At 41.1% G+C, this 17,541-nt stretch overlaps 1 protein-coding gene across 4 annotated transcripts in view; it reads right to left on the bottom strand.

Annotated features, from left to right (window-relative positions):
* pcdh1b (protocadherin 1b) overlaps positions 1–17,099 on the bottom strand; it is a 163,142-nt gene extending 146,043 nt beyond the window's left edge. For 3 of the 4 annotated variants that reach the window (XM_079630472.1, XM_079630475.1, XM_079630474.1), the window contains exons 1-3: positions 16,458–17,099; positions 7,962–8,796; positions 4,151–6,328 (exon numbers count right to left, since the gene is read on the bottom strand). In XM_079630472.1, coding sequence (XP_079486598.1) covers positions 4,151–6,328; positions 7,962–8,783 — 3,000 coding nt within the window. In that variant the 5' untranslated portion in view covers positions 8,784–8,796; positions 16,458–17,099. Of the gene's footprint in view, positions 1–4,150; positions 6,329–7,961; positions 8,797–15,205; positions 15,337–16,457 lie in introns of those variants that run through there. The other variant, XM_079630473.1, reaches the window with a different exon arrangement.
* Positions 17,100–17,541: the final 442 nt, after the last annotated feature.

Raw genomic sequence — 17,541 nt, 5'->3', positions numbered from 1 at the left:
GAGATAATGACTTATGTCATAATTATGATTTACCATATTATGGCTTGTTCCTTATGTGCCAGAAATGCACATGTATAAAACAGCACACGTAAAACAGTCAGTGTGGCGGGGAAAGAGTGCAGTTTAGCGGCATCACTCCAAATGGTGTAATTTCCCTTGTAAAATGCATACAAAGGATGCTATCTTCTTGCAGGTGTTAGGCACAGCAAAGCTAATGATTCTCCATATTATGTGTTAAAAAATTCAAGTCAAGGTGAATGGAGGAAAAGGGGGCATCATCGCAATTAACAGCTCTTTATTTTAATTAGCCTTGCATTGTCAACTCAAACACCTGAATAATGCAAATGAAGCTGGTTGCTTAATATTCCATCAGAGTTCCTTTGAAACAATTTTGTTTTCCTCTTTCCCCCTTCAGCTATATTGTCTCCGTATGAGTCACGATTATTACTGGCGAGTTTGTTCTGCCTGATTAAGCGCTAAGCAATGGTAGGCACTTATTTGCTTATTTAAAGGAAAGAAAGGTGGACAGACTGCTGAGATAAAGATACTACTGAAGCTGCTAAAGGGTGACTTGCAGCTGCTGTAGCCTACCGCAGCCCAGACCACAGAACTGTTTTGCATAATTGACTTTACATTTAAAAAAATAGATTCTTGCTCTATAACGGGTACAGTCACAAGACCACACCACACGAGAGCGAGAAAAAGGAGAAAAACCGGGAACAAATGGACAGCCTCTTGTTTTATCTTCCAATTCATGTTTTCCTAAAATGAAAGGGACCGACATCAAAGCGACATCCGCTAATTCTCAATCACGCTTTGACTGAAGTTTTTACAACTGGGAGAGCCGAGTGGAGGCTAAACAAGCACAATAGGATGAAACTCGTATGAAGGTAAAAGGTAGAATTTATAAATGTGTATAAGACTTTGCGGACTAGTTAAATAACACTGTATGCTATATTTTGTATGATTTTTCATACCATATAATGTATAGAAATTAAATGCTATGCAAGCACATACAGGAACTGGTTTAAGGCTGCATTATCCCCTCTTCTTTGGATTTCTGTCATTGAAAGCAGATCACAGGGACAATGACAATCTTAAGGTACAGTAGAGTCCAATATTCAATATATGACCACATTCAAAGTGAATTTTAATGAAATGTAAAGTGGACAGTACTAGCCCATGATAGAAGGGAATGTGACCAAATAAATGAATGAATGAATGAATGGCCTGTTTCTTCCATTAGCTTGAAGCACCTACAGAGTACATGGAATAATTATATGTTTTTTTGTTTTTTTTTTCTAAATCGATAATAATTTTTGTCTTTTTTTCTCTATCTCTCCATGATCTCTCTCTCTCTCTCTCTCTCTCTCTCTCTCTATCTCTCTCTCTCTCTCTCTCTCTCTCTCTCTCTCTCTCTCTCTCTCTCTCTCTCTCTCTCTCTCCCCCCCCCCCCCCCCTGCACTCAGAGCAGTCTGTGAGTCAGCATACAACACACACTGGTCAGTCCGTTGCCATGGTGACGGTGCAAGCTGAGGGCAAAATCGCCAGCTTTTAAGAAGCGCAGACGCTGCTAGAATTTAAATGTTCAGCAGCAGCAGGAAAGGCTGTGTGTGTGTCTTTTTTTTTTTTTTTTTTTTTGGCCCAGATTAGCTGCCGGCATACAAGGAGCCAATCGAATTGTACAAAAAAACGTAACAAGACCTCTGACAACCATCCCTTGATCCTATTCCTTGAATCTAAAGATGGGGCCCAAAAAAAATGGGCTTTGATTGACAGGACCTGTACAAAACACCTCACTCTCCTCTAGGGTCATTCGGATACGCCAAGTCTGCACTGCTCAAATCCTCTTGGAACATGATTTTGTTCCTGTGATGTGCAGTAGGAATGAGACAAACAAAAACACACAGAAATACACAAAAAAAGCATTTGTAAAGCTAAATGACCATGTGTTTGGCTCAATCCCAGAGGAGTGATGTTGTAAATGTGTCGTATTAATTGTGTTAAGATATGGATCACTCAAAACAGACATTTTGGCATTCTGTGAGTGTGAATACTATAAAATGTAGCTTGCTGAGAAGTAAAGCAAAATCAATCCATTTGTCTAGATATCAGCTTAAAATAAAAGCTGCGGTAATGCAACCGCATCGACCTGTGCTCACTGGTACTGTGAGAATTTAAAAAAGATTTTGAAGTAGACATTTTATGGTGTCAGATAATAAATAAAAGTGAATGTTTACAGGTAAAATGTGATGCATAGAAAGGGCAATGTCATAAATAAATATGGGAATATGGAAATGAAATACTGTACCTTAAGAATTAATGTCCCCTGGTGAGTAATTTCAATGCACTGATTCTGTTTAACATTAAATCCACAATGTAAAACCTTCACAAAAGTTTTATTGAAAGCCAACTTCTTTACTTGTAAAAAATACAAATTGCAAATCAACAGAAACAAAAGAACACATGACAGAAATTAAACAGATGCGGGGATGTCTGCAGCTTTAAACAGTTCCACAGATGATACACGCTCTAATGCAAAGTGTTGTGTCATATTCAACTTGTATGATGCGTGTGCTGCGTTGTATAAACGTCCCGCTCCTGAAGGACATCATTTTAACATTGCATCTTTCCACACAAGTGATTATTGCTTTAAATATGAACACGCGTCTCACAGTTTGAACATCAAATGTACAAAAAGTAATGAAGACACTATCAAAGCAGCTGAGATCTATTATCTACCTAGTTGGTTCTAAACTGTATATTTACAAATTTGGTATCAAAAAATGTTTGGTGTGTTAATATGAATTAATTAAAAAAAATTCTGTATAAAGCTATTTAAGTTGTTCATCGCCATTCCACAAAACAAACATAATAAGGGATGAACACAGACACACACACACACACACTTTCTCTCTCACTAATAACAGGTTGTTATTAATATTCACAATATACAACTTGCATAACAAAAAATATTTTCCAATGATTGTCTCCAAAGGTTTGCTAATAAAATCCAAGACAAACTATACTCATTTTTAGCTTTCTTGTTCAGTACTATAGAAAAGTGATCTAGTTTAAATGTCAAGTAGCTTTCTATTTACAATAAATGTGAATTATTCACAGCCTGGCTGAAAATCCCGCAGTTAATTCAAAAATGCTCGATGGCACACTTTGACATCAGTAGCTGATAAAGTATCTGCATTAAGCCATTTCATTTATGAACATAACAAAAAGAAGGGACTTTTTGCATGCACAATCAACGAAGCTTGAGAAAGAAGGTGGGAATTACCAGTCATTAATCTGTGTAAATAATCCACTTGAACTCTGACTAACAGGGTCCAAATAATTAAAGACATTTTTAAAGGTCTGTCAAAATGTGCCATGGAAACGTTCAAATACGTTCAGCTTAATTGACTGGCCTTCCTGTGTATTTTATTCTATTCAGCACACTTTCTTTTTTATGCAAAAATACAACCTGAAAGTTTTGCTTTTAAGAATAATTTTGACACATTAACAAGTGTGCAAATACCTGAAGCTAGCCTAACAAAAGATATCAAAACAATGACGGCCATTATTTGTTGTCTTTCAGGGCAACAAAAAAACCAAATATATATATATATATATATAAGGCACATCTCTCTGGTCTGAAGATTATTACACCACAAATGTGTTTCAAAGGGTATTAGAAGTAGTTATGTTTATCTTTTGTGGGGCAGCAATGAACACTGTCCAAATGAAAACGGCTCTCTAAGAAAATAAAAATAAGAATGTGCGGTCTCCTTCATTTAAATGATTAATAATTAAATTAAATCATATGTTTCCTTCAGGGCATAAATTATACTACAGAACTGCAAAAGAAAAAAAGATTGACAAATGAAACAAATTTCTTTCAATCAAGTGATGAGCATGCTTTGTGATCAGTGCAGCTTTGGTTTGACATTCATTCAGTTCCAGCCTAATACATGCCCTTAGTCCACACCATGTTGCTGTGATACCCGTTGCTTTGATACTGAGGTATACCCGTTTGATACCCGTTGCCTGGGCTGAGGTACTCTGGGCTGTGGTACCTTCTTTGGTACTCTGGGCTGTGGTACCCTCTGTGGTACTCTGGACTTTGGTACCCTGCCATGCTTTCGAAGTCGTCTCCTACCTGTTTGGTGCTATATTTTGAAGAGGCCTTGTAGCTGTAATCCGAATACTGGTCTGAGCCTGTTGAGTTGTTGTCCCCGGTTCCTACAAAGGTGTTGGTGGCCGGCAGGTCCTGCACTGCTTGGTGTTTCTTTGAGGCAGAAGGTGACTGAGGTTGGAGCTGAATGGATGGCAGAGGAGAATTAGACCGGTAGTGTCGCCCCAGGTCTGGGCTCCCAGGGGGGTAGTTGAGCGGCAGGTGAATCCTAGGGCTATCGTTGACGCTATCATCCATGAGGTTGAACTTTAGGCCTTTCTGAAGACTTCCCCCCTCGTCCTCTTCAGATGGGTTGGCAGGCTTTGGAGCTTTGCTTTTCTTTGCCTTCTTGTTCTTATTACTCTTAGGTCCTGGTTTGGGAGCATAGAGGTCTTTGGTCTCCTTCTTGCCTGCTTGGTAGCCACTTTTATTCTCCTTCAGCACATGCCTGATGATCACTGCCACCACAATGATTAGAATGACCACAAAAAGGCCCCCCAAGACTCCAAAGAGAATGTTACTATGCTGGTCATGAGAATAATCTGGATCTCCAGCTATGTCCATTTCAAGTGGCGTATAAAGACTGTGTCCAACAAGTCCTTCGACATGTGAGACATTGCCGATGGTCTCATTGACATAGATGTGAACCAGTGCAGTCGTATGGCGTGGCGGTGAGCCTCTGTCCCTAACTTTTACTACCAGACGGTGAAGACCAATGTGTTTGGATGTGAACTCTTTAGCCAACGTAACCTCACCTTCTGAAGAGATTCGGAACAAGCCATGAGGGTTACCCCCTACAATACTGAACTCCAGCTCAGAATTTAAACCAATATCAATGTCCTCCGCCTCAACGTGTTCTACATGGGTTTCTGGGCTGGTGCGGGGACCCAAGAACTTGTATGAGGAGTTCGAGGGCTTGGTGACATAAGGAGCATTGTCATTCTCATCAAGAACATTAATAGTAATACCAACGTAGGAGGAACGTGGTGGGTCACCTCCATCAACAGCTTTAAGTCGGAAACTGTAGGTACTCTCCTTTTCCCTGTCAAAGGAAATAGTCGAAAGGATGGTGTACGTTCCATTTTGAATCATAAACTTGCCATTGTCTGGTTCTACAGAGAGTTGAACACGAGCATTGTCACCCTCATCGTGATCGGTGACTGTTACCATTCCAACAGGACTAAGAGGTGGCAAGTTCTCTTGGACTGAGAAGCTGTAACCATTGAGCATAAATTTGGGGTCATTGTCGTTTCTGTCGAGCACCTTAACAACAACAGTGGCAGTTCCTCTCAAGCTTGGTGCACCTTTATCAGCTGCTGCAACTAGAAACTGATAGTGATCTAATTGTTCACGGTCCAACTGGCTCATGACACGTACTTCTCCTGTGTTAGGGTTAATTTCAAACAGTCCCTCAGGGACTGATCCACCAGTTATACTGTATGTCAGCTCTGCATTAGTCCCGCTGTCAGCATCCGTGGCTAACACATCCAGAACCTTGTCACCTGGCTGGTTCTCTTCAGCAAATTCCACCTGGTACAAGGAGGGCGAGAAGACCGGGGAGTTGTCATTCATGTCTGTCACTTGCACCCTCAGGGAATTTGTGCTGGATAGTGCAGGATTGCCAGAGTCCACTGCCACAATTTCAATCCTGTAGTCTTTGATCCGTTCATAGTCCAGTAGCGTGGTTGTCTGGAGGAAGTACTTCCTCTTGCGGTCATTGCCAGTTTCGCTAGCTGAACGCAGCTGAAATGGGACGTCCCCTGCAACTACACAGGTCACAACTGCATTTTCGCCCTCATCATGATCTGATACCTCCACCAGAGCCACAGCTGTGCCCACAGGCATGTCCTCCGATATGTTAGCGACACCATCTTCATGCGTCACAAGACCAATGCCCCGGATCCTGATTGAGGGTGCATTGTCATTCTGGTCCTTCACTGTGATAGTCACAAGGGATTTGGAGCTCTTTGATTGGGGACCATTGTCTTTAGCTTGGACATAGAACTTGAGCATGCTGATTTCTTCACGATCCACCAAGCCTTTGACAAAAATGGTGCCTGTGTCGCGGTCAATGCCAAGAAGCCTTTGGACTGCTGATGGTGCCTGATGAATGCTGTAGGTCACCTCTCCATTGGGCCCCATGTCAGAGTCATTGGCCTTCACCTAAATCAACAAAACACAAAATGAAACTAAGCAAAGCACTGAAACATCAGTTTACAAAACAGATTATATAATCACAGGTTTACACATCAGAGTCAATGCAGGGGTTAAATGCGTAGTCAAGAATATCAGAACTAGATGTAGCTCATTGTAAGCTGCAAAAAATAAGCATGGCAAAAACATGCTTTATTAACCGGAAGAAAAAAACGCAGAAGCTCATCCAAGCACAAGACTATTTTAGTCTAATTAATAAATATACTGAATCTTCTAGGAATTTAAAATCAAGCACACATCAATTGATTTTAGAAAGCAGTTTGTGCTTTCACTAATTAGTGATACAATTATGCATAACAATTTATTATTATTCAATATTCAATATAAGAAGAGATATGAGAAATGTATTTACTCAGTGGGATTAATCATGATTAGACTGAGTCAAATTATCCAAAAGTAGCTAGTTTGCTAGATGAAGTCAATTTGATACATCACTTAAGTTACTGAGTCTTGGCACATATTTATTCTGTATAAATCCTTCAGGTCTATTGTGAATTTGGGAATAATTTTAAACGACTATAAATCAAAGTGCGGCTTGATTAAAGCTTTCAAATAATCAAGATTTCCTTGTTCCTCTCCTCTTTTTGTCCTAGGGGTGTGTATGAAACATGCATGGTGTTTCAGCCCATGTATTACAGAGAACAGCCTTAATCTGAGTCAGTCATAAGATTATTCATGGTGCTTAAGTTATTATTGCTCTATATGAGTCACTCCATTTCATCCACCATGAAAACTGGGAATTCATTTTATTTAATGTATTTGAAGAGCATTTCTCTGAACAAGCTAAAACACTCCATCAACACTTACAACCCTCTGAAATCATAAAATTAAGCTGTTTTAATACCACTACTGCTTATTTACTTTGGCTTCAAAGAATGCTTATGAGGACTTAGAGGAAAATAAAGTCTTCTGACATGCTTTTTGAATACAACTTGGTCGCATGGATTAATTGTTGACAGAGATTAACAGTCATTAAAATTTTTGTTTTGCGTGGACACTTGCCTCAGATTGATCTTGGAAAGCTTCCAGCATTCACGGCTATCCTAATCTTAGCAGCGCATTCATTTCCACAACAGTTCAAAATGTAATTCTCACCGCCAGTCAATACCTCTCTCCTGTTTTGTAAAGCTTGTGTTTAAAGGGACCATGAGGGATCAATCGATTGCCCGTGAAAATATGATTTGGCTTTCCCATTTCTTCCGCTTTAACCCTGTTGTGTGGGAACCGAGGCTAAAGCCCATTGGGATAACTGAGACTTCCATTTACAAGCGCTTGCCAGGCTCTGTATGTTGGGCTTGAGTGCACTTCTATCTTCAGGCTGTCAAATCAGCTCCTATATTACTTATTGCCAAATCTTAAGGTTAAGCATAACATATACTTGCTTATAGGTGAGTTCATTGTGAAACTTACATCATGACCTTATTAGAAAGGGAAATAATAATAATAATAATAATGTATAATAAATGTATTTAAGGTATATACATTTTGCCAGCATGTGTGTTCTGAGAGAATCGACCCCCTTGCTGGCATCGTGCTATTCTATTTGTTTAGTTTCTAAGAAAGAAAAAAACATATTACTTACTTGTAGAACAGAGTGACCCATTGGGCTGTTTTCTGGCAGCTCACCCTCATAGTGGGTCTTCTCAAATTTGGGCACATTGTCATTGGCATCTGTAATGGTGATCCTGAGCAGGGCACTACTCTGGCGAGGTGGAGAGCCGCCGTCGATCACTTTTATGTTGAGGTCATATGAATCTCGCTGCTCTCTATCCAGGTTACCCAATACTATGAGTTGTGGCAATTTCTCATCTGAGTCTTGCGCCACCTGCAGGCTGAAAAGGTTGCTAGCTTCAGGGCCAGTCGTTAGCGCGTAATCGGCGATGCCATTGCTTCCAGAATCCTTGTCGGTGGCCACAGGAATTGCGAATAGCACGCCCACATGCGTGTTCTCAGGGATCGACAATGTCAAGACAGGTGAAGAGAACTGTGGAGTGTTGTCGTTCTCATCCAAGATCTCTATGCGGCCTTCAATGAGTCGAGGTCCTGTGCCTTTCATCAGATCTGTAATAGACACCTCAAATTCTAGGAAACAAGGATCACCCTCGAAAAGGTTGCGACAGTCCTTGAGAGTCTCACGATCAATCGGGGTCTCCGTGGTGTAGATTTCCCCTGTTTTGCCATCCACACGGAGGTAAGGAGCGCCCACCTCAAGCTTGTAAAGGTGACCTGTGTCTGGCAGGCCCTGGTCAGATGCCAAGCTGCCAATCAGGGTGTTGGGCGGCTGCTCCTCGGGCACCTGGTAGATGATGGTGTTGACTACATTTGCAGAGCAACAGAGGAGAAGCAAAATCCACACTAGCATGGCACTCCACCGTGGCCACATCGCATTGGCACTCTGGCACATCGTCAGTCTGTTGCTGCAAAAGATCAAGCAAACAAACAAATAAGATTAAAGAAATGTTCATTCTTCAGACACAATCCTTTAAAGTATCTGACAGTGCCAAGAACCCTGTAAAACGATGGCAGCCAGAGTTTTATGGTACTGATTCCCTGGGATTTATGATTGATTGTCCCTTCATGTGTTGTAAACCTCTCCATTTTAGAGGCAGTAAATGTGTCACAAACAGTTACTTGTGTTTGACCTTGATTCTGCAAACTTTGTGTCATGTCTAATTTGTAAAAACAACATATGTCCATATTCCTAAAAGATGTATTGGCTGACGTACCCTAAGAGAGGAGGAAGCTAGCAGACAAGTGATGTCCATTCAAATAATAGTTTCTACACTACTTGATTTACCTTTCCAAAGCAATTGATAAACTGTCTCAGCTCTAATTTATAGAATCATGCCTAGGGGACCAACATGATTTTTCCCCATCTCTCCAAGCCCGCAACATATTTGGTCAAAACCAATAAATCGAATATCTAAGGCAGTACAATTAAAATTAGCTTTTGGCTCATGCTATTTTCAGCTTATAGAAATATATTGGGTCTTCATTTTATTAATGGCTAGTTATTATATTTACCTTGTAGGTCAATTCTCCCTCTTTTATTTTTTATTATTTTTTTATTTTCACAAATTTATTCTGTAATTAAATTATTTCCAAAACACAGTGAAAAATGGAGGACAAAACAACAAAGTATAAATTAGGGGCAAAAAACAAAGACAAAAAAATTGATATTTTGTTTCATTCATTCATTCATTCATTCATTCATTCATTCATTCATTCATTCATTCATCCATTCATCCATTCATCCATTCATTCATTCATTAATTTCTGAGTGTTCACAGCCCACTTCCTTCACAAATGTATTGTCACTCCTTTTCTTGTCACCATGTTATTCTTCTAGTTCTTATTCTTACAAATGTTTCACACCATAAATAAACAGGGTGTGTAAAGAGTCAGAATAGTAGCCAGACAAAAAAATATTACCATGATATTAGGACCATAGAAAAAAAATAACTACCGTACTTTTTTTAATGGGCAAAATAAACCAAAAGCATTCTTGAAGACACATTTACATGTAATGTTTCCCTTTCCTGTCCGAGTATTTAAGTTATTGAACACATGGTAGAAGAGTGTGGTTTTCTAATCTTCCAGTGGCCACTTCACAGCAAATGGCTCCCAAATTGTGGCAACATCACACACTCATGAGGAAGTAATAGACAGGGTTATAGAAGACATATTGACAACGGCCCCCTCCTGCCACCTTACCAAACATTAACAACTTCAGTATGAGCAACTACAAAAGAACATAAAAAAATCTAATAAATAAATCAGATTCTGTTAATCCATCACGTTTAAGGTCATGTTACTTTGATGTTTCCCGCTGTGGTAATTGCAGACCCCTCTAACATATGGGGAATGTTATCCCACAACACTCCCCATGGCTAATGAGGCAGGGCTGCTAGATTACTGTCCAGAGGAGACAGACACCTCAACTCGACCCAGCGGTGAACCAATGGGGGATGTGAGAGCGCTGCCACCAGTTCTGTACACATTCTGCCTGTGAATACCAAACCTAAAGAATCAAAATCAAAGTCCTTACATGTCACTTTCTTTGAGGTTGGGAAAAAATCATATTATTGTACAACTTCGTTAAAAAAAAACACAAATATAGAAAGAAAAATGACTGCCAGCAAAATGGACTGTCATTTGGTGACTAATAGGAAGTGGGTTCTTCCATACTCTCATCAGTATTGATTGGTTGTAGTAGTTTAGTGCATGTTCCATTCAATATTTTTCCATTAGCAAACACATGACATAGTGAGCCTCTCACGAACACATTACAAAGAAAAATCATGTGGTTAGAGCATCAAAAAAATGGCTAATGTAACTGCATCAGACACTGTGCACCTCACACACTCCCCTATAGTACATGGGAAATACAGTTTTAATATGCACAAATTAGACACCAAAAAATACAAAAACACTTGCACAACTGCAACCACAAGGCAATGACACTGCAGGGAGCACAATGCACTAATGAGGCTGAAATGAAGGGTGGGATGTGTGACCCTGTTCACACATATGATGAGATCTTGACTCGTTTCTCACTAATTTCAGTCTAATTTTGAATCTGTCGAGACAGACGACTCTGGCACACTTTTATGTGGCTAATTAAACAGTGTGGACCACAAAAGGGGCTGGAGAGGTGAAAAATACCTCACCTTTAAAGCAACGTATCCCTTATTGTGGTTTTGAACGACTGTCTTATGGAGTTGGCATTTCACAGAGATGTGTCAGAGCCTTCGCTGAAGGTGAGTGTGGAATGTTGTACTGTGTGTTGATGAAAAAAGGTCAACAGGAAAAAGCAGGGCAGGGACCTTAGAAGCACTGGGTCAAGGATTAACCGGGCTGTAAAAATGGCACTAAAACATTTTTTTTTTTTTTTTACATAAAACAAAAAGAACAAGATCTATATATAAACTAAACCAAAAAATCCCATCTTCGTCATGTACTGGAAAAGTCAACAAAGTTCAAAAGACCTTCTGGCAAAATGAAAAGCGTGTGAATCTGTTTGTTGCGATGAAGGGTTTGAGAAGCTCTCACGACATTCGCTCTCAAGGGCCCAGCTTAAAGAGTCTGTGTTAAAGGGTCACTGTACACTGGGAACCCTAATGTGGGCTGTAGACATCCTTTCCCACACTCTTCTGTGAATGTGAACGCATGTGCGCACATATATATATATGTCTGTGGGTGTGTAAAACTTGCACACAAGATCTAAAAACAAACACAGCAAAGGAATGTCAGTGTGTGTCTGCGAGCAGCCGCTTTGGCAAATGATAAATCTTAGGGAAAAACATGAAGGTCGTGAAAAAAAAGAAGAACGACTGAACGTGTTTGAGTATATAAAATTTAAAGGTAGCAACAGCTTAGGCTTTTGGCTAAGAACTCTCCTTTGTAATGGAAATGCATAAGTGCATATGAGTGGTGTGCCTTAACGACAGCGATATTTACAAGACACAGGAGGCCTTAACAGAGTCAAATCAAGCACGGCTAGCTAGCAGACAGCTTTCCTTTCAGTTGCAGAGAGTTAGCACTTCGCCTTCACACAGGTACACAATAAGCCTAGCCATTACAATGACAATGGCCCGTCGTCAGTGGGGCTTTCCTTCACCTCAGAGTTTTGATCGTCATCCTTACATGGTCAGAGAGCAGATTTATGACAGGTCCTAAATCAACATGAAGCGTCCACCTCTCTAATAACGTCTTCAAATATGGCATTGTCGAGCCACGGCTAAGATCTCCTCACGGAGACAGGCGTCGCCAGAGTGCGGTATTTATGACTACTGTCATAATCCTGTGAGAATTTATTCTCGGCTCTCGGGCTGTGCAGCCTAATTCATCTTGTACTGCTGTGTATAAGCTGAATGTCATTAATATAATCAATAGCTGTGAGCGCAGAGGAAGGCGTGAATCGGAGTTCCCTTATGGAGCCTCACCATCGGCTCTTTGCGCATTATTCACAGTGCATTTGGTCAGAATTTTAGCATCAGCCTTCGGGGGAACATGGTTCCCCTCTCATTTCCTGTCTGCAAAAACCACAATATGTTCATTTCACACCTGGTCTCTGTAAACAACATCACATACATCTCTCTGTCTTTCTCTTTCATATGCACACCATCATTTTGTGCCTTTCCGTGCCCTCTCAGAGATGCGCTCATACACTGACGAGAAGGCCATTGTGTTGTAGCGCAGGGGGAGGTTAACAGATTTAACGGGCTAATTACTATTCTAAAGCCTCCCCCGCTGACATGCTTTAAAATTGCTGTATGATTTTCTCTCTCCCTCTCTCACAGTCTCGCTCTCCTTCTTTTCCTCTTTAGAGACTTGTAACGAGGAATTCATCATTGTACCAACGCTCACCCTTCCCCTGCCAGCAAGACAACCCCTCATGGGAATATGAGGATGGCATACCTCTGCCAAGACACCCCCCAGGTGGCATTCAGCTCAGCATGAAACTGCAAGGTGATTCTAGGGAAAATAAGCAATAAAAGCATTTACGTAACCGCCGTAGCAGGAGTCAGATTCCTGGTTGAGACCTGCGTCATGGTAACGCACTGAGTCCTAAGTCAATGATTGTTCAAACCCCTCCCCATCCCGGTTTCGATGCGATAATTAAAGAATTAAATTAAAGCGCTGACATTTATGAGGGTTCAGGAGTCAGCTCTTGTCTGAAGCCAAGAGAATGATTGACTCAGAAGGAAGTAAGAGTGCAGCATCTGTCTCAGGTTAATGGTTAACTCAACCGGCTCAACTGACATTTTAGTACACATCTGAAGTGTCTTCGAAAAATATAGCAGAGAAGCTGAAGAATTATTTGCTTGCAGTTACATGGTGAGCCGATAGACTCGCCAACTGAGTAATGCTGCCGATAAATCAGCAAGGATATTGAAAAAGTTGTGAGCTCCTTCGAATAAATGCATTCATGTTAACCATTCTCATGGAGACAATTTAAATTAAAGCAGCTGAAACCACACAAATTAGCTAAAATAAATTGTAGCAGGCGACAAACACTATCCAACCACATCCTAAATACTGAGTGCTTTGTGATTCAAGACTTTGATGCCAGCACCCACAGCCACGGAGTTGAGTTCACGTGAGCTTTTGTCCTCGGCTGCAGCCATCCAGGCTCTACGGGCCACCAGCTCCATGGTGCTCAGTGACCCGTTCAGGATGGGTGGTCCAAGGCCCCCCTCCCTAGCCAAGTGCGAGGCACAGAGGATTACTTTAATTATTTCATTCAGCCATTGTGGGGCCAGATTAGTCTGTGCCCGCTTTCAGACGAGATGAACTGCTGCCCCGCTGCTGTCTACCAGTCTGTTACACAGAGAGAGCTGGCCAGTCACAAGGCTGGCACACAAACTCTCACACACCATTACACACAGCTAACACACACACACTGATAGTATAGACAAAGACTGGAGGACTGCTACTGTTATGGTTACACAGACATAGAGGTTGTAATAAAACCAATAAAATAGGCATAACATTTTTACTTGATGTATGTGTGTTTGTTTTATAACTGTAAACATGGGAATATATGACGGGCAGTAAAGCTCATCAATGGTTTTTATCTTGTTATTTAGTTGTTTTGACCAACAGACATTAAATGAACAATATAAATGTACAGTAGCCTGTATTAATTGTCTATAGACATAGTTGAAGGACGATGACTATTATTTTCTGAAGCAACAAAACTGAAAGATATTATGTACAACTGACCCATGAACACAGAAATGTTGAAATGTTTCATTTCAAGTTGGTTTTGACAGTGGGAATTATCAACGTGTGTGTGTGTGTGTGTGTGTGTGTGTGTGTGTGTGTGTGTGTGTGTGTGTGTGTGTGTGTGTGTGTGTGTGTGTGTGTGTGTGTGTGTGTGTGTGTGTGTGTGTGTGTGTGTTTGTGTGTGTGTGTGTGTGTGAGAGAGGAAATGACTAATTAAACTTGTACCTCCTAGTATGGACATGTTGGCTTTTTCACATTTAAATGTCAAGCTGTCAAATCTGCATGCGATTTCTAATAAGACCAATTTAAACATTTACACCAGGATACGTGGACTAAAGTGAGGTAACACATTTTAACCTCAAAGAAAACATCCCAATGTCTTAGTCTAATTGCTTACACGTAGAAGTGTCGGTTCACTCGAATGTTTTTTTTTTACTCTATGTGGCTGTGAAGCTTCTCGTTGTCTCCAGTTTTTCCTGGACTCAGTATGCAGCGCTGACGCCCATCAAGATAAGGACAGTTTAATGGCGCAACTCGGTGTTTTACGATCAGCTCCACGAAATGCAAACCATTCGGTGTTTTGCTAATTTATTTATTTTATATGAAAAATTCTATAGAATATATATGTCCAAACGTCAACAAAAGGGTTAAGTCACTAAAGTTGAGTCTCACGGAAACGTTCACAGGCTACATGTAAAACATGTAGTAAACATGTAAAACATGTAGCCTACTCCCAAAGAAAGTCAGAACCCAAGTTTGGTGGTCTTAATACACGTCTTTATAAGGGGGTCAGCGCCCCCACCCCATTCACCTATAGGTTCAAACTATATATTAAAACTATAGCAAGGCTATTTGTCACTCACCACGTTATATATAACCGCCGGGGTGAGTGACGAATAGTCTTGGTATAGTTTCGGTAGGCCATTCAAGGATGGAGGGAAATAAAAGAACGTGCTTATAAGATCCACAGATCAATAATCTACTGGAACAGCATGAAAAGCTCTTCCAAGTGCCGGTGTGTGTGTGTGCGCGCGTGCTTGTGCTGATGCCTACAGAACACGATCTCGGTGAGAAAGGAAGGGAAATGACTTTTACCTGCGGGTGAATGCGCTCCGAGTTAGACCAGATCATTTGCAAGCAATTGTGGGCTTCTGTACAAGTTTACATCCGCCTGAACGCTTTGCCTACAGACGAACCGCAGAAAGATTCGAGATGTCCGATCGCAGATGGGCGGAATGAAGCCCAAGCCTTCCCGTGTTTTCACACCTGTCTCTCCCAGCCGGACCGGACGAACAGGTTTAAAAGTAGCCTAACCCGACGACGGGAGGGGCTAGATAGACCGGATTCCGTTGTTATGACAGGCAATGCTTTCGATTGTTTTGTCACCATTACGGGTAAATGTACCAAGGAAGTAAATTAGTGCGTCTCGAGAAATGTTGACTGGTTGACATTCTGGGGGTTAACAGCAGCATTGTTCAACCATCACGCTCTGAGGCGGAAAGAGAAATGCGCAAAAACGAGTGCAACAGGTGTTGTGGGAGAGAGGACTAACCAAATAATATAGTAGCCTAAACTTAAGGTTTCACCCATAATAGTTCAAAAATATATAAAATCTCATTAGAATAAGCGCTTTCAAGCGTTGAACAAGTTTATACGCAAGTAGCCTAAGCGCAGTTCATGTGGGTTTGCTGTCAGAGATTTTTTCCATTGACTATGGACGGACGTTCGCGAGCGCACAAGAAAGAGTTGAATATATGAGAGCGAGGACTCGATTAAAATCTACGTTAAAGATCCACTGGCCGGAACTTGAGCTAGATTAAGATGTTATAGGATATAGCCTATATGTGAATTCAGGGGTCAATGGCTAGTTTTCTACGTGGAAATGTAATAGGCTAGAAAGGGAGATTGGCGATCCACTAGAGCGCTCGGTAGAAAAATATTTTCTTGTAAAAAAAAAAAAAAAAAATCAATAGCAGTAGTGTAGGGAAAACATGTCACATGAGCGCTAATCAGCTCTGAGGATGACCGCGGTCGATGTTAACTTGAGGTATCCATAAATTCGTGATATTTAATAGGAGGCAGTTATTTGCTTCGCATTTATTGTAAAGATAAATTAAATAAGCACGCAACCTTGTGATAGTAGGCTATGTCGAGTGGTATGTCTGCCACACAATTACAATTTATATACATGCACAGACACACACAAGACTCTATTCACATAGACTCTATAAAGAAAAGTATCTCTATATGGACTCCTAATGTTAGCCATCCTCGTTTTATGTTAAGAGTACATTGGCAGGAGAGAAACTGTGGAAATGCGTAAATATTAATATAAAAAATCTCATACCTTGACGGATAGTTACTCCTCTCAGTTAGTTAGTCTTGGCTGATAGAGTCGGACCGAAAGCCGGGTTCCCTTTCCACACCACAAATCAAGAGCTTTGGAAATCCAAAATTCAGCACCACCGCAATCCTGTCGATACAAAAACAGCACCCTTTTCCGCTGTCAGCTCTCTTGTTTTCTTTTTCTTTAAAATTCCTCTTTTTAACACGGATGGTTCACTAAAATTGAATCGAAAAAAGTGTCATTTCAAAAAATAAGAGCGCGTAACTTGGCTGATGGTGGTTACGCACATCAGAGAGAAGTGTCCTCTCCTTGCGCACGAAAGGAAAACCCCGAACCAGCGCTACTCCGGACCGGGCTCACAGCATCCCGAAACGTCCAATTCCACACGACAGCATCCTCCAAAACTTCAGCTTTCAGTCAACAACTGTCAGTGCATACAAGTGAAAACAGAAAAAAATCTTCCACGGCTATGTCCGGTAGTGTCCAGTGCGCGTGCTCTCATCATCAGTTCACCATTCAGTGTTAGTGAGGACGCCGGGGCTCGCGCTCTTGCCGCAGCTCACCGCGCGCGTCTATTCTGTGGATAGCCTATGTGAGAGTGAAGTGATTTCCGACCGATTGCGCTCTCGCTCTCCCCCTCTCTCGCTCGCTCGCCGAGTCCCTCATACAAGAACATCATTTTGAATCGTCGTGGGCGGAGCTTTGTGATACGTGCTTGTGTGGATCCCACAACAAAACCTCATTCGTATTTACCCAAACATTACCAAGTCCCAGTGTTGCCATGTCCGCTTATTATAAGCGATAGGCTTGCTTTGTCATAAAAAATGCAAATATATATGAGTAGTCGCAAGTTGTGTTTTGGGGGCTCCATGGAACACAGTGGCGTTTTTACTGAAGTGTGATCAACTACTTAGCCTACTAATCGCAGCTTTCATTTACAGTTTTAGTCTTGTTCTAGCTTCATATAATTCCCATATCCAAATATGCATACTTCTCTACTTTATAGTATGCAAATGAAAAGGATGTCCAAAAACACTGAATGCTGTAGCCTACTTGAATAGATGAAGTATAGGCTAATATACAA

The sequence above is a fragment of the Phoxinus phoxinus genome (genome assembly GCF_949152265.1).
Source record: "Phoxinus phoxinus genome assembly, chromosome: 12".
In the NCBI taxonomy this organism is placed as follows: Eukaryota; Metazoa; Chordata; class Actinopteri; order Cypriniformes; family Leuciscidae; genus Phoxinus; species Phoxinus phoxinus.
Note: the sequence above shows the minus strand (reverse complement) of the source record. Positions and strands in the feature narration are given on the sequence as shown.